This window comes from Sus scrofa, chromosome 15, assembly GCF_054392235.1.
Source record: "Sus scrofa isolate SSC_HxYL_T2T_F1_AM1 chromosome 15, Sscrofa_HxYL_maternal_Yorkshire_Landrace_v2.0, whole genome shotgun sequence".
NCBI classification, from domain to species: Eukaryota; Metazoa; Chordata; class Mammalia; order Artiodactyla; family Suidae; genus Sus; species Sus scrofa.
In genome coordinates, this window is record NC_139397.1 from 25,392,198 (window position 1) to 25,417,147 (window position 24,950).

General features: G+C 32.7%; 1 protein-coding gene across 5 annotated transcripts in view; it reads left to right on the forward strand.

The window, feature by feature from the left end:
* Positions 1–24,950, forward strand: part of LRP1B (LDL receptor related protein 1B) — a 1,884,722-nt gene that overhangs the window by 1,805,028 nt on the left and 54,744 nt on the right. For all 5 annotated transcript variants that reach the window (XM_084998912.1, XM_084998914.1, XM_021076285.2 and 2 more), the window contains 2 exons: positions 19–183; positions 12,372–12,533. In XM_084998912.1, coding sequence (XP_084855038.1) covers positions 19–183; positions 12,372–12,533 — 327 coding nt within the window. The remainder of the gene's footprint in view (positions 1–18; positions 184–12,371; positions 12,534–24,950) is intronic.

A 24,950-nucleotide genomic window follows, 5' to 3' on the forward strand; every position in this document is an offset into this window, starting at 1 on the left:
GTTTCTTTTTAAAACCAGATGATTCATGCAAATTGACTTGTGAGAATGGAGGAAGATGCATTTTAAATGAGAAGGGTGATTTGAGGTGTCACTGCTGGCCCAGTTATTCAGGAGAGAGATGTGAAGTCAACCATTGTAGCCACTACTGTCAGAATGGAGGAACTTGTGTACCATCAGCTCTGGGTAAGTAATTGAGTGGCATTGTATATTCAAATCATGTGCATTTTCTTTATATGTGAAAAATACAAAGAATAATTTTATGACTATAATTCCTGGTATCTTGATAGTAGATATATTAACAAAAATTACATCTAATAACTAATTCAACATAATTAATGGCATTTGTTCGAAATTGAGTATGTCATAGTTCAACTCACAAAAATTAACAATAATAATGATCATTAATTATATAGTGTTAAGTGTGTACCATGAACAGGGCTCAATGCTTATAGATAGTCTGACTCTGGCAAAAAGATGAGGTAAAACCAGTTTTACAAGCTTTATATATTTGACTCCAAAATCTGTTTGTTTTTTTTATTTTTTTTATTTTTATTTTTTTATTTTTTTATTTATTTATTATTTTTAGGCAGCAGTTTAGTTAGGCTTTCATTTTGTTACACTTTATAACTTCTTGTACTATTAAATATTACATAGTAAATATAAAAAATGGTAGAGCATATGGTACTAATCCCAACATGGTACTAATCCCATTACTGTGAATTAATTCTGCAGACATACTAAGAATATATTTTGCTATATATTGTGATACACCTATTGGGACTTCCCATAATGTTCACATGGCATATTCTCCTATTACACTGATTTCTGACGCCATTAGGTCTGTTGGGTTATATCACCTGAGTAGCAGGATTATATCCAGGACGAGTTTAGCAGTCTTTTCTGCTATAGGTCACACTAAACCTGGCAGCATTCCCTGACACTTTTGAATGGGTCAGAATAGGATTCCCAAGTGTGGAAAATGCTGCTTACAGGATCCTCAGAGGCCTACTGGTCTTTGTGCTTCTGTTTTAGTGACAGACGGTACAAGATGCAATAATTTGTCCTTAATGTTAGAAGGGAAGTCACAGCACGCTCCAGGACACTTGGCTCCTAGATGCTCCCCAGTTGTGTTAAGCACCACAGATAGTTTATCTCCTATAGTTTAACTTTGCCTCTTCTTTTTTTTTTTTTTTTTATTACTCAAATGAATTTATCACATCTGTAGTTGTATAATGATCATAATCTGATTTCACAGGATTTTCATCCTATAGTCCAAGCACACCCCCTCACCCCCCAAACTGTCTCCTCCGGAGACCATAAGTTTTTCAATGTCTGTAAGCCAGCATCTGTTCTGCAAAGAAGTTAAGTCTGTCCTTTTTTCAGATTGCACATGTCAGTGAAAACATTTGATGTTGGTGTCTCATTGTATGGCTGACTTCACTTAGTTTCTAGGTCCATCCATGTTGCAAAAAATGCTGGTATTTCATTCTTTTTAATGGCTGAGTAATATTCCATTGTGTATATGTACCACATCTTCTTGATCCACTCCTCTGTTGTTTGTTTTTTTTAAAATTGAAGTTTGCCTAATGCTATAATGCATATGTTATTAAAAATTAGGTTTCTTTTAAATATATAGATACTATATCGATACATTTTATAGCATCATAATTTCTGTCTAAAATCATAACTACTCTGTTGACATTGCAGTATAGTATATTCAAATCATATTACCTTGAGAATATCAGGTTACTATATATTAGGATACACTTGAGATTCTTATTAATTGATGCTATAGCTATGTTTGCAAAAAGTGTTCAACAGCACATAAGTGAACATTAAAACATATTTTCCTACTGACTTCCATTAAATTTAAAATATGTTCCCACTAGAAAAAAATTAACCCTAATGCATAATAAAAATATAATTTGCAAATTCCAATATTCAGTGCAAAGAACATTATGCAACTATTAGAGTGTAATCTATGTACATTTAATTCTACTATAGTAACTGCAAATTTAGTTAGTCATTTGGAAAAATCAATCCATGTGATCTTCACATCCCCTATATGGTTAATTTCTGTCTTACTAGGTTTTCTCACTGCTTCTATTGCTTCCACTAATCTCCAGAGTATTTAGCATAATGCTAACTGAAAAAGCCATAGGAAGAAGCATCTTCAATGGTGTTCAGGAGAAGCAAGCTGTTTTCTGGTTTTTCTAATAGTAAAAACATTACTATTTCTTTGAGTTTAATATTTTTATATCTATCAATATTTTTGACTTATGAATAATTGATAAGTAAAGTAATTATAACTACTCAATAGAATTCTGAAAAAATACTCAGCTGATTGATTAAACAATAAAAGGCATTAGCTGTCTTACTATATATTTTCATTCTGCCTGAGGCAGAGTTAGTCCATAAAGTAGAGTACTCTATTGCTGTAGGAAAAATTGTAGTATTGAGACCTTCACTGAATATGCAAATGAGAATCCATTGAATGTGTGGTAAAAGGGTGTGACTTGTAATTATATTTTCATTAACATGCATACCAGTTAGCTTTAGGGAAGAAGCTTTTCTTATGCAAATGAATTGTTTGGAGTTTTTATTATTTAATTGTTAACTTAATTTTCTCATTAAAATAATACAAAATTGGGGGTTATGACCAGATGATTTTCTTATATTTATCTTTGGACATATTTAAGCCAACTAAACAGTTCGGCACTCCAAACTATGGCTACTTATTCAACCTGCAATGGATCCACAGGGACAGATCTCTCTGAAACACTGTGTTTGCTGCATTGTTAATGGATCCTGAACTGTGTATGAATACAGCACATCTTTTAATGTTTCATTCAAATCATTTGTCCAGACCTTGCTGCACTCTTAAAATCTATAATATATCAAATTTATCTATACACCCAGAGTATTATTCAACCTTGATTTACATAGATAATATATTCAAAAATTATATTTCAAATTAGTAATACAAATGAGTACTCATATGAATTCAACTTAAAATAAGGCCATGTAGTTTATTGTCTGATAACATCTAAAAATAAATAATAATATAATATCTAATTAAGTCATTTATAACACATTTTTCACTTTTAAAAACGTGGTTTTGTAAAACATTGTTTGGGATTATAGGCTGTAGAACCTCATTATCTCCACACAAATGTTAATTTGTTAAACAAATCCCAGTGGGCAATTCATGGATTTATTCATTGTTGGTTTACTTACAGTTAAGCCTTTGGCAAATTCCTATGTGGACACCATATAACCAGAGTTTAGGGCAGCCTTAATTAAAATTTATAAATTTATGACAGTTGTATGGAACTATAATAATTGAACAAAGGAAATGCCACCAGTTAATTAAAGGCACACATCTGAGAGGCATAATTAAAATTTTCGACTTAGGAATGGGTTTTTCCTCATTCCTTAAGGTTTTTTTGTAATAAAGAAAACTAAAAATATATGAGCTGTATCCATATGGGAAGATACTACAAAATGATTAGTTTGACATTGATTATATCAACAAGGGTCCATGTAGTTCCTTTCTGTGATCTGCTCATAGGAGGATAATTTAAGATACGGTTTCCCTCGGCAAAGCAATGCAAATGAGAATAAAGCTTGAATTATTCAGTCATTTTATTATAGAAAATAGAGAATAATTTATGGAATTATTTTCATCACAGCTATATATTAGGATATTTATGTAATTAACTATATGTACAATTAATCTTCACTTTTATGAATATTTATTCTCTAAGATAATGTTCACATTGTGTCTTATTTCTCTTACTTGTATAGGTGTGTTATTTAGTCTTCTAATATTTTATCAAAATGATCAGGATTTTCTACATAATTTATTTAGAAGAACTGAGCAGAAATTTTGTAAATTTGGAACAATATACTCAAATACTCCCACTCATAAAGTTTGGAATTGTGCAGAAAGATGGCAATTCTAATTTGGAAAGTTTGAACAGATATAAAACTGGCTAGGTGAAGAGGTGATGGCACAATTTTTTATAGTGGGCAATACGTTTGTATTGAATTATTTAAATGAATTTAACAAGAAGACGATAGAAGCTCTCTGTGATGCTCTCTATCACAACATCTGTGTACTTTGGTAGTGAAAGGTTTTATTCCCAGAAATGAAGCTGGAGGAAAGAGGGCTCCATTGAAGAGAGAAAAAACTCAAAATCTTCTCAATGCAATAGGAAGGGCCCTGATAATAATAGGCAAGTAGATGGAGATAATTTTCCATCTTGTTAATTCAAGATCTTTCTGTCCAGGCCACTGCCCCAAATATGATGGTAGCATATATGACCACCATCAGTCATAATGAAATATGACTGCGCTAAAAATGTTTTCTCAAAGGCAAGTTAAGCTAGAAACTTTTGGACACCATTGAAACATCATGAAACTGATAATAAAGCATCTATAATGATGTCTCTGAAGTCACATTTATACTTAGGATCTAAAGTACAGAATTACCTAATTAACATATTAATAAAGGGTGAATATACAATGAAACTGTCCTTTGTTTTTCTTTCATTTTTTTATATAAATGAGGGCTATTTTTAACTTGAATTAAGTTTGATGTCCTAGCTTCCTTAACATAGGAATTGATTTTATTTAGAAAGTGCTCAAAGCTGGATATTTGTTCCTATTTGCTTTTTAAGAATCTAAGAGGAGTTCCCGTCTTGGCGCAGCAGAAACAAATCTGACTAGGAACCATGAGGTTGTGGTTCAATCCCTGGCCTTGCTCAGTGGGTTAAGAATCCGGCATTGCCATGAGCTATGGTGTAGATCTCAGATGCAGCTCGGATCTGGTGTGGCTGTGGCTGTGGCAGAGACCAGCAGCAACAGCTGCAATTAGATCTCTAGCCTGGGAACCTCCATATGCCATGAGTGCAGCCCTAAAAAGACAAAAACAAACAAAAAACAAACAAAAAGAATCCAAGAGAATAAGATGAAAATATAAAATGGAAAACATAAAATAGTGCATACAATTTAATAAATGAGTGACATAGGAATATGTAGCTATCACAAATCAACTAGAAAAAAACAAGAAAAAATAATGAAAAAGTGACAGAACATGCATACCTGTGTGCACACAAAATACACAAAATCGGGGAAAAGAAGGTGGAGGAGCCTAGTCAAACAGATCAAACCAGCATTCTTAAATCACTAGCAGAAGAAAACATTCTGCAGCAAGCAATTCTGAAATACCCAGCAAGATATTTTAAAAGCTTCAAAGTCCTTTGACTAAAAATGTCACTTTTAGAAACATATTCCAAAGATTACATAATAAAAGAAGCAAAATATTTAGAAATGAAAATATTCAACATAGTATCGTTTGTAATGTAAAATTGGTGATGAAAACCTGAATGCAAGTAGTTAATGTGTAAAATATAGCATATTTAAAAGATGTATGTTATACAATAATCAAAACTGTAATTGTACACTAATAATACAGAAAAATATTCACATTGTACTTTAAAGTTAAAAGGCAGAAGAAAAAAACCTGCTTATATAATATGAGCCCAATATGGAAAAACTATCTATATGAGGAAGTAAATCCCTCTTTATACTTCTGTATTTCTACATGTTCCACCATGCTTTAGTATTAGAATTAGAAATTAAAATAACAATAATAATAATTATTAGGAATTAAAATAACACTGCTTTCATTGTCTAGATTATAATAATATATATTGGATTGCTTTCTAAGTGCCAGGCACTATCCTTGGTCCTTGAATCTTCGTAATAAACCTATTAGAGAATGAAAGTAAGATTCTCTCTAGTCATGATGCTGGCTTCATGAATCATAGTTACTGGTTCTTTTGACCATATGGTGAGAGCAAGAGTAAACTATTTAGTCTTAGAGCTCTCTAGGCTAATGTCAGAAGGGTTGAGTTGCTTTACTTGTATTCCCAGAAAAGACAAAAAAGACAAAAATGTTTCAGTCTCATTTCTACAATGCTGGCTAAAAATGAACTTTCCAGAAGTATAAATAGATTGTGACCTATAATTTGAAATGTGTCAGAATGTATTAAGTAGTACCTGGGAGGGAGCTCAATAAAGCCCACAGTTCTTTCTTTTCTTTTTCAAGCTTTGCTGAATAGTTCTCTCTGTAATCTCTGTGATGCTTAAGACAACTCGACAGCTATAGTCAACTTGCTAAAATTATGAATAAATGGACACTCACTTTCAGTCCAGGAAAATGTTATATTAAATGGGAAAGTAGAATGTCAAATCTCTTTATCAAAAAGACTAGCAATTTTTTAAACCATTCAAAACTTTTATTACTTGAATTTCAGTCAGAAGTGAAGACAGATTTTGCAAAGGAGAGTAGTCTTCGGGGTGAGAGGTCAGGATATGGGCTTTCTGATTGCAGTCTAGTAAGTAACTGAATGATGCTTTGGTGATTTATTGCTCAGTGTATTATTTTATTCTGTACAAAGGAACAAGAAGGTACCCTTTGTCCAAATGGTAAAGAGGTTGTGAGTAAAGCATATGTAAAATTGAGTGTATTTTCAGAGAAGAACATTAAATGTAAGTGTGTGTAAATATGTTTAAATGTCAGTTAAATGCTTTTATTATGTAGACTCAAAGTGTGTATCAGACTGAACCAAACAATGACTGTATACAACGAATACTAGTTAGATATAAAACGAGATAACCAGAGACAAAAATTTACAAGCACAGGACCAAAAAAATAGGGTAAGCAGCATGGATTACTTAGACAAATGAGTATGAATTAAAATAAACTGCTTAAAAAGAGAACCAGTGATGTTCACCAGCAGATATTTTCCCCTCAGAAATAATAAGCATAGTCAGGGTCTCATAAGAAATTCACATGTAATTACTTTTGCTAGAATTCCTTCATGGCAATCAATCACATATTTTCAAGTGTTGTGTTTATATAGAAAAAAAGGGTTATAATTTATTTGTCCAGTATTGATCAGAGAGGTTATTTTGACTACCTAAGTCATACAATATTGATTAAATCATGCTGATGAGTAGCATTTTTATAATCAGCTTAATAATTCTTTATTAAATAAATCTAGATTTTGAAAACACACAGTATTAAATCAAGTTATTGAAAAATGCCAACATATGCCTTAGTAATATTCAAATGAAAATATATGCTTTTGAGAAAGTATATTGATTGATGCATTCCTTCACTAAAAGCTACCCAGCAAATTTTACTCTAAATTTATTAGAAGTAGATAGTGACTCTATATTGAATACACATTCAATAATTATGACATTTAAAAAATTTTTAAATATAATTATTGCCCATCTTTATTATAATGACTACTGTGCTTGAATTTTTCTATTATTCTATATAAATGAACTCACATGCCAAGGATTCTGATAAAATCCTTATATATATTATTTTATTTTATTGGAAACACTCTGGCTTTTTTTTTAGATCCGAGCTAGTGTGATTAAATAAAGAAAACTAATCTGAGATCCTAGATTATGTCAAAGTCAGTACTCTTAAAACATTGTCAATTTTCACTGAAAATTATTAGTATTGTCTGCTTATATCAGAGCAATTGCTATATAACGAAAGGTAACGTATGAAGTCATTTATCCAGAAGTAAATTTTAACCACATCATATAAATTCAATGAACAATGAACTTTAGAGAACTCTGTGAGATTCCAAGGCGTTTCTACTTTTTCTTATGAACATTATAATCTTTAGTTGTGCTAGTGGTTATTACTTAATACAATTTATCATTGATTATAGATGGTTAGTGATTGCAGTTATGTATTCACGACATTTGATATCAGCTATTACTGGTTTTCTAGCTAAATTTCAAGAGTTTATTATTAATTTATTTTGTATGAAAACTTACTGCAACACTTCAGAAGAAATAGCTTCCACTATCTATAAACAGAAGTATTGTAACTACATTTATGATATGCATACATCTAGCAAGGCATTTTGTTAACATATAGTGTGGAACTAAATATAGTGTGGACTTAGCATGAGAAGAGCCTTCTGTCTAGTGAAATCATGCATGCCACTGAAGGCAGTGTTTATATGAAGAATTACCTCTCTTAGGGAGCCATGGAGGAGATAAACCTATTGAAGAGCCAGAGCTATCCACACAGGGACATAAAACAGGAAGTGAAAATGAAGGTTTGAAATTTAGGAAAGAGAATGAGCTCAGAGTCAGAAAAACTGAGACAGAGGCTTTCAGATAGAGAGATAATTATTGAAGCCATGCAATTGTGTCATATCACCAGAAAGAAGTTTGGACAGAAAAAAAAATTTAATAGAAAGGGAACATGAAGGCAATAATAAAAGAGCAGTTGGATAAAAAGATAGGGAAATCGGAGTTCCTGTCAGGGCTCAGTGGTTAACAAATCTGACTAGGAACCATGAGGTTGCGGGTTCAATCCCTGGCCTCGCTCAGTGGGTCAAGGATCTGCATTGCCAAGAGCTGTGGTATAGGTCGCAGATGTGGCTCAGATGCCACGTTGCTATGGCTCTGGTGTAGACCAGCGGCTACAGCTCCAATTAGACCCCTAGCCTGCGAACCTCTATATGCCCTGGGAACAGCCCTAGAAAAGGCAAAAAGACAAAAAAAAAAAAAAAAAAGATAGGGAAGTCAACAATGATAGTGTCTTAGAAGCCAAGTGGAGAGATAGTGCTAAACATAAAATCATGGAGAAAATTGGAGGAGGATGGTTGAGAAAAAAATCAGTGGATTTAGGGATTAAGAGATTAGAGGTAAACTATGTAAGAATACATAAATATATGGTAAAGATAACACCAACTTCTCCATTTCTAATCCTTTCTTAGCAACAGGGAATCAGAATTGATGTGTTTGAGCAGTACTTACTTATTGAGAGATCTGGCCTCTCTTCAGAGAGAACAAAGAGAAGTAACAGATTAAGACTCATTGTTGTGTACATTAAAAAATAAAAACCATAAACCCAGTGAAGCATTGGAATGTGACTTTATGGTTGAGGATTTTACTCTGTCATATACTAGTAAAGTTTGAAGCAATGAGTGTAGGTTTCTTTCAAAAAAGCTTGAGAATGTACCAAAATTTGAAGTTATACAGGTGGATAGATATAACAAATATTAGGCTTGTTTTGGTGATATTTGTGTATGTGTTCTTTCTTTTTAATGAGTAGGATTAATCATGTTTAAAGAAGATGAGACAGATAAAGAAAAAAGAAGGGCCTATCCTTTAAAGTTTAAAAATGTTGGAGTTTGTGATAAACTTGATGGGGAATTCCTGTTCTGTCCCATCACTGCCATACAAACAAATTCAAATGTAATTGTACCTTAAATAAATAATGGAGATAAAGTGTGTAATTTAAGAAACTTTTCAGAATGCCTTTTCTAGAATGTTATAGTGCCTTTGTAACAGTCATAGAGTAAGTCATACCTATAAGTGATGAATCTCACTCAGTAGGAATAACAACAGTGTTCAGAGCTAAAATGTAACCAAGTGCTTTCTGTATGCCTGGTACAGTTAGAAATGTTTCTCATTGATTCCATGTGATTCTAGCAGCAACCCCATGAAGCAGGTACTATTATTATCCCCATCTTTACACATAAGGAAATAAACAGGGAGGTGATATTTGCCCAGGGTCCCACACCAGTAATTGGCACAGATAGTCTCTGAATCCAGGCAGTCTGACAACCTACACCATTAAAGCCTGAGCTAAGAATGCTATAGAAACTAGACTGATTAGAGCCAGCAAACTCTTCCTCTCCCTTCTTCCTCAGGCCAATTGTTGCTTTTTCTGATTTGAGCTACCTTTACAGGCTGTCAACTCACCAGCTCCCTGGAAGGATCACTGCTATAAATCTATGCCTTCTTCCCTGTAACAGTGTTATTTCCTTTTCAAATGTTGAAATCAAATTCAGCTACCTAAAAAAATCTTTGTAAAATGAATCCAGTGCAACTTATTAGGGTGCACCCAGAGAGATTCTTGGAAATATTAGATGGAGCCCATTATAAAATTCTGCAACAGATGGTTCATTTCCCACTAGCAAACAACAGATATGCTCTATCACCAGTTTCAAGTCAGATAGTATTCTCCTGAATATGAATATTTCTACTTGTCAAAAATATATCTTCTCTTCAAAGGAAGATAAAAAGAAGCTTTTTGAAAATAATTCATCTAGAATCTAAATGATGCGAGGCATATCCTTGCTGGGGGACAACCCAGTCACTCTGCCCTAGTTTCAAAACAGCTATGGATAAGATGAAAGCACGGTGCAATTGCTCTGAGTCAATATGATAGAGGAATTCTCAAGTGCCTTAGCAGGTTGAGTGTATTTCTTTCAAACTTCCATTTTACTTTTTTTCACTTCCATTAAAAGCAAGAAAAGAAACTGATCAGAAAGTAAGGTAGAAAAACATAAATCTACACTATCTTAAGTCCTACCTTTGTATGGCACTTTTTCTGATTGTTCTGACATATTTTAATCTCTCCTATACTTTCTATACTGTTTGTTTCACATTTAGCTCATGTCACTTTGTATTCTATTTATATGTTCTGTTTGTGTTCTTCTTATATGTTCTATTTTGTGCTCGATGTAGAGGAATTACTTCTTTTATTCAGGCTTTCATTTCCCTTAGTGACTATCTTTTAACAATTATCTATCCTCACCTTCTTCTACTACTATTTATTCTCTTGTTTGTGTCTTTTGCTTTTACCCACTCTTGTTCCAATGAAGATATTTTGTCTGTATATAAGCAAAAACTAGAAAATTCACTACCTTTATAAGAAAAATATTTGGCTAAAAGTTTAAAGTCATTTTCTGGCAATAAAAAAAAAAATGAGGTTACTCCGCTTTTAATTTACTTTGTTTCTCAACTATTAATAGGCATTTATCTGCCACCAAAGTCAAAACATTAATAAATAAGTTTTAAAGAAATTGTACTGAAAATAAAAATGTATATAACTTTCTTCATCGAGAAGCTATAGCCTCTAGCATTTGTAAGTATGTGGAGCCCTTTCAAAGTAAAAAAAAAAAAAAAAAAAAAAATTGTGGAACTTCAATTTATTCATTTTCTTGGAAATGCAGGTGATTTTCATTTGAAGACATTTTATTCACTTAAGAATGCTTTTCAAAACATCTATAAAGAGAATCATCCTTCGATGTAGAATGTAGAATGTATGGCAACAGAAAAAAAGCTCTTATCACTTTCATCCTTCACATCTTAAGCCTTACTCTCATGCATTTTTCTAATTCTAATTATGCTGCATGTCTACAATAGTGACAGAGGAGATTTTTGGATGTTTTCTGCTACTAATCAACTGAGTGACATTTTCTAAGTCCTAGTTAACTGAGATCTACAGCTGAATTTTTGTTTTCATGTTACCTCTTTATGTTTGAACAACCTCTAAACTTTATTCTTTCTCCATCACAAAATGGTAGCCATACATTTTGTTTTGTTTTCCTTCACCTCTACTATAGAGCTAGTTCTAAACTCCATTTTCTACTCAGTCCTTGACAGTCCAGGCAGTTACAGAGACTCATTCTTGATATAGCAGTTAACTATGTTATGTTCAAAAACCTTAAAAGAATTGTTCACCTTTTATTGTGATGTGAACCAATAAAGTAAAATATTTGAAGATGGTCTGTCAGATTTGCTATTGTGTGCTGTTAACATTATATTTCTTAAAGTGTCTTAGTAGACTGCAAGTGAAAGTTCTTTACCCTTAATAAAAATAGAAAATGAAATAAAGTAGGATTCAGTAAGTGCTTATATTGTAAATGCAATATGTGTATTTAAATCAAGTAAAATAACTAAATGCTCATAAATCTTATTACAAATGGCATGCTCACTTTAAACTTATTAAAATATTAATTTATAATAACCCTAAGATTGTGCTTTATGTAGATATAGCAGTGGTTGGTACGTGATGATTGAACACTGGAAACTATAATTATCTCTATTTTATGTTCTAATGGCCAACACAATCTGCATTACCACATGAGTAGAATAAATATAGTTGAAAAAACAAAATGGACATGGAAAGAGTAGAACATATAACACAAACACTTCAAAGCATGATGTATACACACACACACACACACACACACACACACACACATATATATGCATGTATAATTATTCATAAAATGAGCCCCTATTGTTTTCTCTGATATGAACGTGAATTATCTTTTAATGTAGGCTTCATTGGAATATGGAAAAACTGATACCCAAAGAGGTCATGTTACTATGTAAAGTCACAGATTATGTAGTGGACAAACTTGGCCCAGAATCCTGACTTCCTGCTTCTTACCTGGTGAGAATTCCCTGTAAATACACAATTTTTATCAACTAATTTCCTTTTCCTGCCTATTTTTTCCCAATAGGGAGACCCACCTGCAGTTGTGCCCTGGGGTTCACTGGACCAAACTGTGGCAAGACAGTCTGTGAGGACTTTTGTCAGAATGGAGGGACGTGCAGTGTTACTGCAGGGAACCAGCCTTACTGTCACTGCCAGCCTGAACACACTGGAGACAGATGTCAGTACTGTAAGTGAAACCACACCACAACTGTCTGACAGCATGCTGTAATGTGTACATTAAGTAATATTATCACCAAAATCTACCTTTCCTCCATTATCTCAATTTCAGCCACCCCCTGTTTTTTCAGGTTCACCCCCTCCGTCACCCCATCTCTAACAATTCTTTACATTGTTCTTCATCTATTTCTTCTTATTTTAGAGATGATGTTTCTTCCTTTCCCACCTTAGTCCATGGTCCATCACTGTAATCATTTCCTTGTATATACCCTTAACAGTTTTGCTCCCTCTTCCCTGTTCTTGGACTTTTCTAGAAAACCACAACCATTGTTAAATCTAAATATCTATCTGTCCTGAACTGGGAATCCCATTGCTGAATGCAACTGAAAGAAAATGTATATAATTATGTACACTGATCTCATTTGAGTTGTTATCACTAATCTCATATGGGCATTTATTATGGCTTCTATTGTATTTCATTAATCCACTGAACTTCTTTGGTCAGTCCTGTCACATCTCCTTTCCCTTTAAATCTCCAATACCTGACTCCCAACTTTATTCTCAACAGAGGAGCTTGCTTCCTATTTCATTGATAAAAATGGCAGTTTTCTAAAGAGCACTGCACAAGCTTCCACTACTAGATCTTCAAATCACTTTGTCCTACACCACATCCTTTGTCTTTACTCCAGAGGACTAGGGACCATGGCATGTCGAATGCTACACTATCCACTCCTACATTAGATCCTTCTTAGCCATTCATAGACACATCTCATACAACTCTCCCCTCTTTCTTATGCTATATCAATATTTTCCAGTCTACCTAGTCCTTTCTTAAAAAAAAGAAAAAAAGAAAAAAAAGAATTTCCCTTGTGCTCACATCCCTTTCTGGATACAACTTTATTTCCCTGCTCGTATTTTTTTTAGAAGTGTCGTTGATACTTAATCAACTAAAACAGTATGTTAGTTTTAGGTGCATAGCATAGTGATTAAATATTTTTGTATATTACGCTCCATTAAAAGTTATTACAAAATAATGGTTATAATTCCCTATGCTACTCAAGATGTCCTGTTGCTTATCTACTTATACATAGTATTATATATCTCTTAATCTAATACCCTGATCTTGCCACTTCTACCTTCCCTCTCTCCATTAGTAGCCACTAGTTTTCTGTATCTATGAGTCTGTTTCTATTTTGCTATGTACATTCATTTATTTTATTTTTTAGATTTCACAAATAAGTGACATCATATGATATTTATCTTTGTCTGGCTTATTTCACTAGATATAATATTCTCTTGGTCCATTCATGTTATTGCAATTGGAAGAATTTCATTCCTTTTCATGGCTAATTGTATATATATATTTTCTTCATCCATTCTTCTGTTGATAGATACTTGGGTTGCTTCCATACCTTGGATATTGTTAACTAGGTGCTGCTATGAACCTTGGGGTGCATACATCTTTTTGAATTAATGTTTTCATTTTTTGAACATATTCCCAGGAGTGAAATTTTTGGATCACATGGTAGTTCTATTTTTAGTTTTTGCAAGAGCCTCCATATTGTTTTCCACAGTGGTTGAACCAATTTACATTCCTACCACCAGTGTACAAGGGTTCCATTTTTTCTACATCCTTGCTAATGTTTGCCATTTGTAAACGTTTTGTTGATAGCAATTTTAATAGGTATGAGATGATATTTCTTTGTTTTGATTTGCATTTCCCTAGTAATTAGCAATGTCAGCACCTTTCATGTTAGCCATCTGTATGTCTCCTTTGGAAAAATGTCTTTTGGGGTCCATTTTTTTAAAATCACATTGTTTTTTTTTTGATATTGAGTTGTATGAGCTATTTGTATATGTTCAGTATTAATTCCTTATTGGTATTTCATTTTCAAATATTTCCACTCATTTAGTATATTGTCTTTTCCTTTTGTCAATGCTTTCCTTTGTGTACAAAGGCTTTTAAGTTTAATTAGGTCCCATTTGTTTATTTTTGCTTTTATTTTTGTCTTTTGCCTTAGGAGACAGATAAAAAGAATTGCTACAGTTTTTGTCAAGGAATATTCTGCCTCTGTTTTCTTCTAGTTTTATGATTTCAGGTCTTACATTTTGGCATTTAAACCATTTTGAGTTTATTATTGTATGTGGTGTGAGGGAGTGTTCTAATTTCATTCTTTTACATGTAGCTATCCAGATTTCTCAGTGCCACTTGTTAAAGAGACTGTCTTATCTCTACTGTATATTCTTGTCTCCTTTGTTGTAGATTGAGTATTGATACATGGGGTTATTCCTGGACCCTCTGTATTTTTCCATTGATCTATATGCTTTTTTTTTTGTGCCAATACTACACTATTTTGATTACTGTAGTTTGTAACACAGTCTGAAGTCTGGAAGGATTATACTTCCAGCTTTGGATTTGTGTTTTTATATTTGTTTTTGTTTCCTCTTTTGTTTTTTAGGATTGCTTTGGCAATTTGGGACCTTCTGTCATTCCATATTAAATATTAGAACTATTTGTTCTAGTTTAAGAAAAGTGTAATGGGTATTTTCATAGGGATTGCATTACATCCATAAATTGCTTTGGGGATTATGACCATTTTAACAATATTAATTCTTCCAATACAAGAGCACAGATACCTTTCCATTTTTCTTGTATCATATTCAGTTTTCTTCATAATGTTTTATAGTTTTTGGAGTATAGATCTTTCACCTCTAGCTATGCATGTATCCCCCTCACATGTTTAATCACATCCTCATTACTCTCTTATCTCCTGCCTCTCAACATAGCATAGTATTCCAGCACAGGCCCGCTTCTACTAACTTATGGGGTTTTGTTTTTTGCTTTTTGTTTTTCAGTTCTCCCATTCTCATCACCCTAAATGATGTCTAAGCAAGTCAGGGACAGTGCCAGATATAATCCTGCATAATGCAGATCCTAATTACTATCCAAACTATTTTTGTACTCTCTTCTTTATTCAAGTAAAACCACACTGATCATGCTTCTCTGTATGTCAGCTTCCTTGGTACCATGACTTTCTCATACTATTCTCTTCTTTTGAAACATAATTTCTTCAGATTTCTCCTCACCCCCATTTCTCAATACCAAACACTATCTATCTATTTCTGTCCAGCTTAAGTACCATTTGTTTTTTTTGACATTGTTCACAACCACCCTCAGTTTGAATTAATCTATTTTTCTTCTAAATGTTCAAGTCAGTGATTCTTTATAATGTTTTAGCTGTATGCACTTTTACCTAGTGTTGTTATTTGTGTATATTCCTTCTACTTGTCTGGGCTGACCTCTTTGAAACCATACCCAAGATGATTTGTTGAATAAACAAATGAACAGATACATAGTCATAGATAAGTAAATGAAAGAAGTTTGGAGACAAGTTAGTAAAAGAATAATCAGTGTAATGCACAAAATCTACATTTAATCAAGGTGCAATTATTTCATATTTTTCTGCAGAGCTATTTCTCAGTTCTCAATTGATGGAACATCAGTCTTTTTTTAAATTTGTTTAAGTTGAAGCATCACAATACTTTTTTTTTTTTTAAAACTAAGTTAAAAGAAATACTATGTGGCCAAAATTATAGTGATTTTTAGTCTTAAAAAGAATAAATTCAGTTAGCTTATATTTTAATTGGAAACTTGATAGAATCACAGTCTGAGGTAGCCTGATGCATTATAAAAGGCTGCATTATCATTTTATTATCACGATTAGCAGTTGTAGCACTTCTTACCTTTTACAGCAAATCACTTATTAAAATTAACCAATTAATCCTTAGGCAGAGGTTAGATAACTTGCTCAAGGTCCCAGAGTAGTAATATTATAGTCAGAATGGAACCCCAGGAGTCAAGATATCAACAAACATTCCTGCAATATGTTGATGCTGTTCTTTGGCAGCAAAATAAGCCTGCGGACAGTGTCATTAAAATGATAAATCCAACAGCTGACAAAAGCATAATAAATTTAGGATCTATTAGATGTGAGTCAGAAAGGTTCATTGGACCTGGTATTCTGTCAAAATTGTATCTTGCATATACAAAATCTTCTCTTTGTAAATGAAGAAATGACAGAATGGTTCATTACAGTGCCTAATTAAAGGTCCATTAGTGAGAGGTAAAACATCAGTTCTTAGTTGTGCTGAGTAAAAACATTTCACAACACTAATGGCAATATAAAATCCTGAGGTCTGAAATGCAAATTAATTTTAACACCAGCATCCAGGGAGGAGAGACAGAAATAAATAATGGCAAAAGTAAAATGAAATATTCTTGAATTCTAGCAAATATAGCTCCATTTCGTTCACTTCTGGAGTAAGGATTCCTAGCGTACATCCAAAAAAAAAAAAAAAGCATGGTATTTTACATTTAAATTTGGATATTATATGAGGTTAACAACATCTGAGGTTATTTACAATTATATGGTAATGCTATTAGGGCAAAAGATCCAATGAGGACCAAGGCAATTTATGTCTAAGAGCCAGATATTCAAATCAGAGGTCAATCTGTTTGTCACTTCATTGATATTTTTGAAGTCCTCTAGTGACCTGATCAGGGAACTATTTTAATTTCAGTTAAAACTCAGTTTACTGGATATATACCTATATGGCTTAATACCACTGATTCCACTAAACACAGACATTAAGTAGCATCTCCTATAAAACTTGAGATAGCTAACAGTAATCCATACATATCATCCACTGTAACTGATGTTAGAACCATAGTCTATTAAGTAACTTATAAAAGTTTTAAATGATAGTTTTAAACCTACCATATGTGAAGAACAATAGGATTATTTTTACCATTTTCCTTTCAGAACAATTTTATTTCACTAGTTAGTTGGTCAGTGAACATGTATTGGTATTTACAGTGAACCTATCACTCTGTTAGACATGAAGGAAACAGTGGTGTCAGAGATATTTTCTGCCCTCAAAGGGCTTACAGTCTGATGTATGATTATGTGAAGGAAACAAATAATAATTTTAATGAAGAGTTTAGTGGAACACAAAGGTTACCAGAACCCAGGAAAGAACAAAGTATTTAGCCAACAGGAAAGGTTTCTTGAAGGAATTGTCTTCTAAGCTGAAACCAGAAGAAACAAGCAGCTAACCAGGTGAAGAGACAGTGCAGTGTGTGGAACAGTATTTGCAAAGGTCTAGAAGGAAAAACCTTTGGAAATTTTTTTTTCTATTTTATTTTCCTAAAGGAGGGCTGGCAAAAGAAAATAACAATTATGAATATAAATAACAATATATAATGTATTGGTCACGGAGATGTGTGTGTTATACATAATTTTAATTTATCATTTGATAATTATCATTTGATAAATGATATTATGACAAAAGTTCATACAGCCCTGTGAGATTAGTGTTATTAGTCCAACTTTACAATTGCCAAGAAGTGAGATTAAACAATTCTCCCTAATCTGTCAAGTTAGAGAACATAGGAACCACAATTTGCAACCTTGCACATCTGACTTCTGGAGGCTTCTGGTCTATTTTCCTGTCATTTAATATCCTGCCCATCCTATTGGAGCTTTTTAGTCTCACTATGAGAGCACTCAAAGCTCAGGTGGCACAATGGCTCCACCTGGTCTTTTTAAGTTTCTACCCCACTGAAAAGAGGTGTTAATAATTATTTTAATCTTGATTTGATCAAGACGATGGCAGGTCCAAGCAGAGGAGACCAGAGGACTTTAATAATGACCAAAAAAATAGAATAGAACCTTTTTAGTTGCCTCTGTGAGTGTGAAGGCCAATTAGAACTGGCACTTGAACATCAAGAAAGGACCATGACTTAAAAGTAAAATTATCAATTAGGATTAGCTATTTCCTAAATATTCTAGTATTTAAGATTTCTAGACCTTTCACATCTAGAGGATCAAAACATTTTGGAGCCCTGTTCCCCAATTCTTTTGCCCTTGGTGAGGAGATAAGCATTGCCTTCATTTAGGCCCTCCTCATCTCTTGCTTAGATTATTGCAATGCATTCCCTCATGTACCTTTTTCTTCCACCTTGGAAATCTGTTCATTGTTTCCAAAATGTGCCCTTTAATTGATCAGACCTCTTTTTCTTTTCACATCATATCCTGAGTAACTGCCAAGGCTAATTCCCCAACTTTGTCTTCTTACCCACTGCTTTAGGACATTCAGCACTTCCCTTTGGGGCCCCTTCACTCCGTATCAGTGTCATTGATATTCTTGACTCTCCACACCACTAGACCATGAAACAGGCTATGGTGTTTTGCATACCTTATAAATCTTGGAAGTTGACTCACCTCCTGGGACTAGTTGATAGAGTTAGATATGTGAGTGAATGAAACCAAGTGGGTAGATTCTGTTTCCAGCCTGCTAGGTCCAGTTTTTTTCTGTTCTCTGACAAGATCCCACACAAAAGGCAGATCCAAGATTCTGTTACACCTTTACTTACTAACTCATTAAGATCCACACTCCATGAGAAACTTTGTGCCTGTGCCTTAAGTTTGAAAAATACAGTAAAAAGATGAAATTATGTTTGAATTAATGTGTGTGAAGGAAAATCAATATGTTGCTTTTCTCATGTGACCAGGATAGAGAATGGTGTGCCAAGGTTAAGATAAGTAATAACTTTCAATTTTTTACTCTAGGTATTTTAGAAGAAATTATTAACTGTAAAAATATTGTTGAAGACAATTTTGATCCAGTAGTAAGACTAGAATTACTAAAACAAGATTTTTACTCTACTATTGTAACTTGGAAAAGATTTAGGGGAAATGTGCTTATATAAAAATAATTGGAAATGGAAGTAAATCTAAGACAGTAAGTCATATATTGGAAATGGAAGTAAATCTAAGACAGTAAGTCATATATGAGTCAAGGTACCTATTCTTATTATTTAAAATTAATTTATTTAACTGATATATATTGAATATTTCTTGGTCTAATTTATTGTTTGGACATTGGGGATACATCGGTATAAAAGCTCTTTCAAAGATACTTGCCCTTGGGAGTTCTCTGATGGCCTAGCAGGTTGAGGCTCATGTGTTCTCACTGCTGTGGCTCTGGTTGCTGCTATGTGGTGTAGGTTCAATCCCTGGCCCAGGAACTTCCACATACCGCCTATGTGGCAAAGAAGAAAAAAAAAAAAAGAGCGAACCTGAAATGTTGCGACTCTCATTTAATAAATAAATAAATAAATATACTTGCCCTACTTAACTTTTGGTTAGTAAAAAAACCACATGGTATATCTTTTCAGATTAAAAGCTTCAACTTAATAATTATATAGCCAAGAAATGATTAGTTGGAAATCAGAAAGAGACTTTATTCCATACCATTTAGAAGCATACTTACTTTTTACAGTTACAATTCAATTTCCAACACATTTATAAAGTTAATTATGGATAAACTTTAATTTCTGTATCAGGTAACTTTTACTTATAGTGTAATTATGTTTTAGTAATTAACTTTTAGTAATTAATAATTTCAGTAAGTGTAACTAAAACAATTAAGAATGCTTAATGTCTTTTGCTGGCACTGTAACGGCAGTTTTTCTTCTATGCCAGCTTCATTTATTTTGAGACACTTCTAATCTCACAATACTCTTTTAACAGTGCTTCACCTATTGTCATGCCAAGTTTAGATGATTTCATTTTCCACTTTGATACGATGAACAGGTGTTTGCCCTTATTTTTCCAACTTAAGGAAAAGTGAATATACAAAGGATTATGAAGTTCTACAAAAACTAGCCTTAAAACTGCCTAATTCAATGTTGAAATAACCCATTACACAAATAATGGTTAGTAACTGTCCAAGGAGATATTTGTATTGAAAAAAACTGAACATGGCCAGTTGGGAGCCCTCAAAAAAAAAAAAAAAAAAAAAAAAAAGAAGCAAGGCTTTACATGAATAGAAACAACCTGTATTTGTGATTCTGCTATACTTGGTACCAAGTAAACTGAATGGATTTATAAATAATGCTCTATGGACAGAATTGGCTATACAAAGATAATTAGTAATATAGTACATGAATCACACACAGACAGACACACAGATTGAAAAAAAAAATTCACTTGGGGCTTTCCTCAAACTAAGCAAACTGTGTCTAGTGAAATGCATCTGCTAACATCATTTTTAAAATAATTATATCAAATGTAGTTAATTTTAAGAGTAATTTTAAAACAGTGCTTTATATCAGATTTGGAATGTCAGTTGACATGTTCTGAAAAAAATATCATGAGTCAGGAATCTTTAAATGCTTTAAATATAAGATAATCAAATAAGATTCCTAACTGATAGTTAATATGATAACCTCCATGTTTAACTATTAAAGATTTCAACACTGTAAACTGGTATTTTTATTTTGTTTCATAAAAAATATAGAACCTCTTTGGGTAATTGGTACTTAATATTCTTCTAGAAGAAAAATTGTATTTATCTTGATTATTGGTAAAAATGGCAAATGTCAGTATACCATCAAACAGTTGTTAAGGTAAGAAATAAAACTACTCCAAATCTTAAACTTACCGTTTCTAAGTCCCAGAATGCAATAAGCCAGAGAAAGTAGGTAATATTTATAATTTATCCTATGGTTATATAACTCATCAAATAAAGAAGAGCATAATTTTGCTTAACTCAAAATAGCACATTCATTATTTTTGCATTCAATTTCATTCTCAGGAATACAAAAATATAATTATCATAAAGTTTGATTTAAATAAATCATATATAGTAAGAGCCATTGTTTTCTAGCAAATAAAGTAACGCTTTTCAGTGCAAAGGTTTTTTTTTTCAGAGCGAAGTTAAATAAAAAGGGAGTCCCACAGATAGCCAATAATTTCTCATAATGTAGGTGTTTAATTATATGAAAATGAACTATTATTAGAAAAGCCCACTAATTGGGGATTGATACTAAAAAATGAGATATATCATAAATATAGGACACTGAAAAACATAAAATCTCTTAGTTCAGAATAGCATTAGAAAAATCAATCTAAAGTTCAGGTAGCTAAATTTGAATTTTTAGATTTGTATTACCATTTGAAGATTTGTGACTATGTCTGTGGTAATAATATGATCTAGTTTTCAGTTTGATGAAATAATTTGTACTTTATTTATTAGTTTTAAGAACTCAGAAAATCTATATTGTAACAATCTGAGGGAACGCTTTCCTTGTAAGTCAATGATATAAATAACATATTGGTGGAAACAAACAAATTGGTGTGGCTATGACCATGTAATAACTGACACCATGTGTATCTTACTACTCAAAAACCTGGATCACTTTCATGGTATGTTCCAAATCATGAATAACTGGAAATAAGCTAGACTTTTTCAAGTCCAGATGTTAGTGCTTCTTAAATTAAAAGACAATATACACTTATGATCCCTTTAAAAATCTCTTGTCCAAAAATTCCTGCTGTGGCACAGAGGGGTAAGGATCCAATGTTGTCTCTGTGGTAGCACAAGTTTGATTTCTGGCCTGGTGCAGTGGGTTTAGGATCTGATGTTACGCAGCTGTAACGTAGGTTACAGTTGTGCCTCGGATTAGATCCCTGGCCCGGGAACTTTCATATGACGTGAGTGCAGTCATTAAAAAAATAAAATAAAATAAAATTACACAAAGTAAAAATCGTAGACTAACAAATAGTATTCTACAACTTCGGATTTAAAAATCGTTTTCTTTATCACATGTGAAACTCAGTTACCTGATTTATAAAAACAGTAATGATAATAATTTAACTATCTGGTTCTCAGATGTGTGAAGTTCAAGGTAATCTATTAAAAAGTTTTTTTCAAATTTTAAAATTAAATGCAAATATTTTTTAAAATGTAATTGTTATTTTGAGGGCCTATCATTTATATAATTAATGTATATTATATTTTAGGTAATATGTATTCATGTAATATATAATTTGGATAATAAAAATTATTAATTTCATAGCATTCATTTATATAACCCAAAATTTTTTTAACACTTTCGGTAATGATCCATGAATTTAGAATGAAATTCTAAATAAGAGTTACATGAAAGTTAGTAGAAAATTCTAAATAGAGTTACATGAAAGTATGATCTACTGATCATATAGATCAATTTCTATTATTGAAGAAAATATTTTCTTTAATAGGTTTACTTTCCTGTAGAGGTTACGTTATGACTACAAAATGAAACCTACTAGAAGCTGAAGTTAGATGGAACGCCCGTTTTTGAGAATTCAACAGGTCGTATCTTTTGTTCACAGGGCACTCTGGAGTATATGGTATCTGGTTCATTGATCCAGCAACTGAGTGACTGTTTTATGCAGGCATAAGTCAGCAGTATGATTCTTATTCTCTGCCTTCTAAAGTGCCCTGCTTTCCAAGGGGTGGTATTCATTCATTTATTCAACAAATGTTAATAAAGCATCTAATATGTGCCAACCAGTAAAGCTTGAGATTTAGTTATGAATAAAACAGAAAACTGCTCTCATGGTACACTTTAGTATTTTTAAATAATATATAAACATATTAAATGTCAGGTGGTAAGAAATTAGATGAAAAATAAAGCAGGATAAATTAAGAATCTAATACCATCTGATGAAGGAAAGAGTCAGGGAGCTATGGAAACTAAAATATGCTAGTTACTATATCAAAAATATATCACTACAATATACACTGGGTACACCGGGTACATAAAAGTAATGACTTAATTTCATTGCCTTAAGGTTGAAACAATTTATAACAATGTTTTCAAAGAATAGTAATTTTTCTAAATAAAAAGCATATTGGATTAAATTGTTTATTGATTAATTGCAGTAATTCAATGCATAGTTCTAATCATATTACAATTTAAATGCTTCTAATTAATAATAATATTAAAATGATTTTATGTAACCTTTGAATTTCTATGAAAGTAAAGTAAAAAGCTGATTTTTATTTATCAATAATTTGTTTTACCCTGGTATATCTGACCTAAAAGAAACTTGCACATTTGACCAGGAGAAATCTTTTATACTTTGCCACATATTACTCTGTCAGGTGACCTTTTCAAGATGACTTTCTTAATATTTTAGTGAACTCTGATTAAATAGTAATCACCTCTATGTAATTGCTCTTTTTCTTGTTATACCAGTATAGAAACCTCCCTCTGTACATCTATATCAATACTGATGTATTATTATTGAGTAACATTGTATATCATGTATTTTTCAAGGTACTGTATTGAAGGAAAACTAAGAGGAAGGTACATCTGACTATATCAGAAATTATTATTTTAACATTTGGATTTGAAATGATTAGTTTGGAATAGGGAAAAAAGGTTAGAATTTTGGAACAGAGAGGAGACAGAGAAAGAGAGAGAAAATATGTAAGAACTGCATGTGGGTTTGTGTAAGACGGCCCCATCTCCCAGGATGAAGTGAGACATTCACTGCCCTCTTATTAGGATACATGATGATAATGACTTTTGTCATGATACTCCCAGCTGAGATGATCTTTTCCATGATCATCTCTTAGTACGCATTGTTCACCTCTTGTTTCTCCATGAAACTCTCTAGTTTTCAGTAAATGAGTTTGTGTTCTGAATTGTCTTTAAAATTAATTTTTAACTAAAGCTTTTATTGATCTTGATTTTTTTCAGCTATGTTAGCCTTGAGGTTCTATCACAGTATAGGCAGCCTGAGAGCCTGCAATATTAACGCAATAGCTACTATTGACATAGTAGCTGTTAATAAATTTTAACAAGCTGAAATGAATTGAACTGTAGTACTACTCAATGTTCTGATAAACAAATTAGGGCCCAAACATGATAAATGGTTTGCTTATGGTGAGAGAGGTACTACCTATATATTCCTGCTTCATTCCTATCATGTTTTTAAGCCTTCATATTCTCATTCACTTATTTGGTTTTGAGTTAACCTTATCTGATATACCATATTTAGCTATCATCTGTTAGTCAACTACCATATAAGTCTCAAATGACTCCTTACTATTTTATAATTACTTGCTAAAATCTGTTATAGCTGAATTGCTTTAAAAATGGAGGAATAGGAGTTCCTGTCGTGGCGCAGTGGTTAACGAATCCGACTAGGAACCATGAGGTTGCGGGTTCGGTCCCTGCCCTTGCTCAGTGGGTTAAGGATCCGGCGTTGCCATGAGCTGTGGTGTAGGTTGCAGACGTGACTCGTATCCCGCGTTGCTGGTGGGTACAGCTCCGATTCGACCCCTAGCCTGGGAACCTCCATATGCCGCGGGAGCGGCCCAAGAAATAGCAAAAAAAAAAAAAAAAAAAAAAAAAGACCAAAAAAAAAAAAAAAAAAAAATGGAGGAATACTCATCCCAGAACATCATTTATAAACAAAAGTTATATAGGTTTCTCTGATACTTGAAAAACATCGCCATGATAGTTTTATGAGGTAGTTTTTGACTATTGCTAAAATTACTGATGCCATCATTATTAGTATGCATT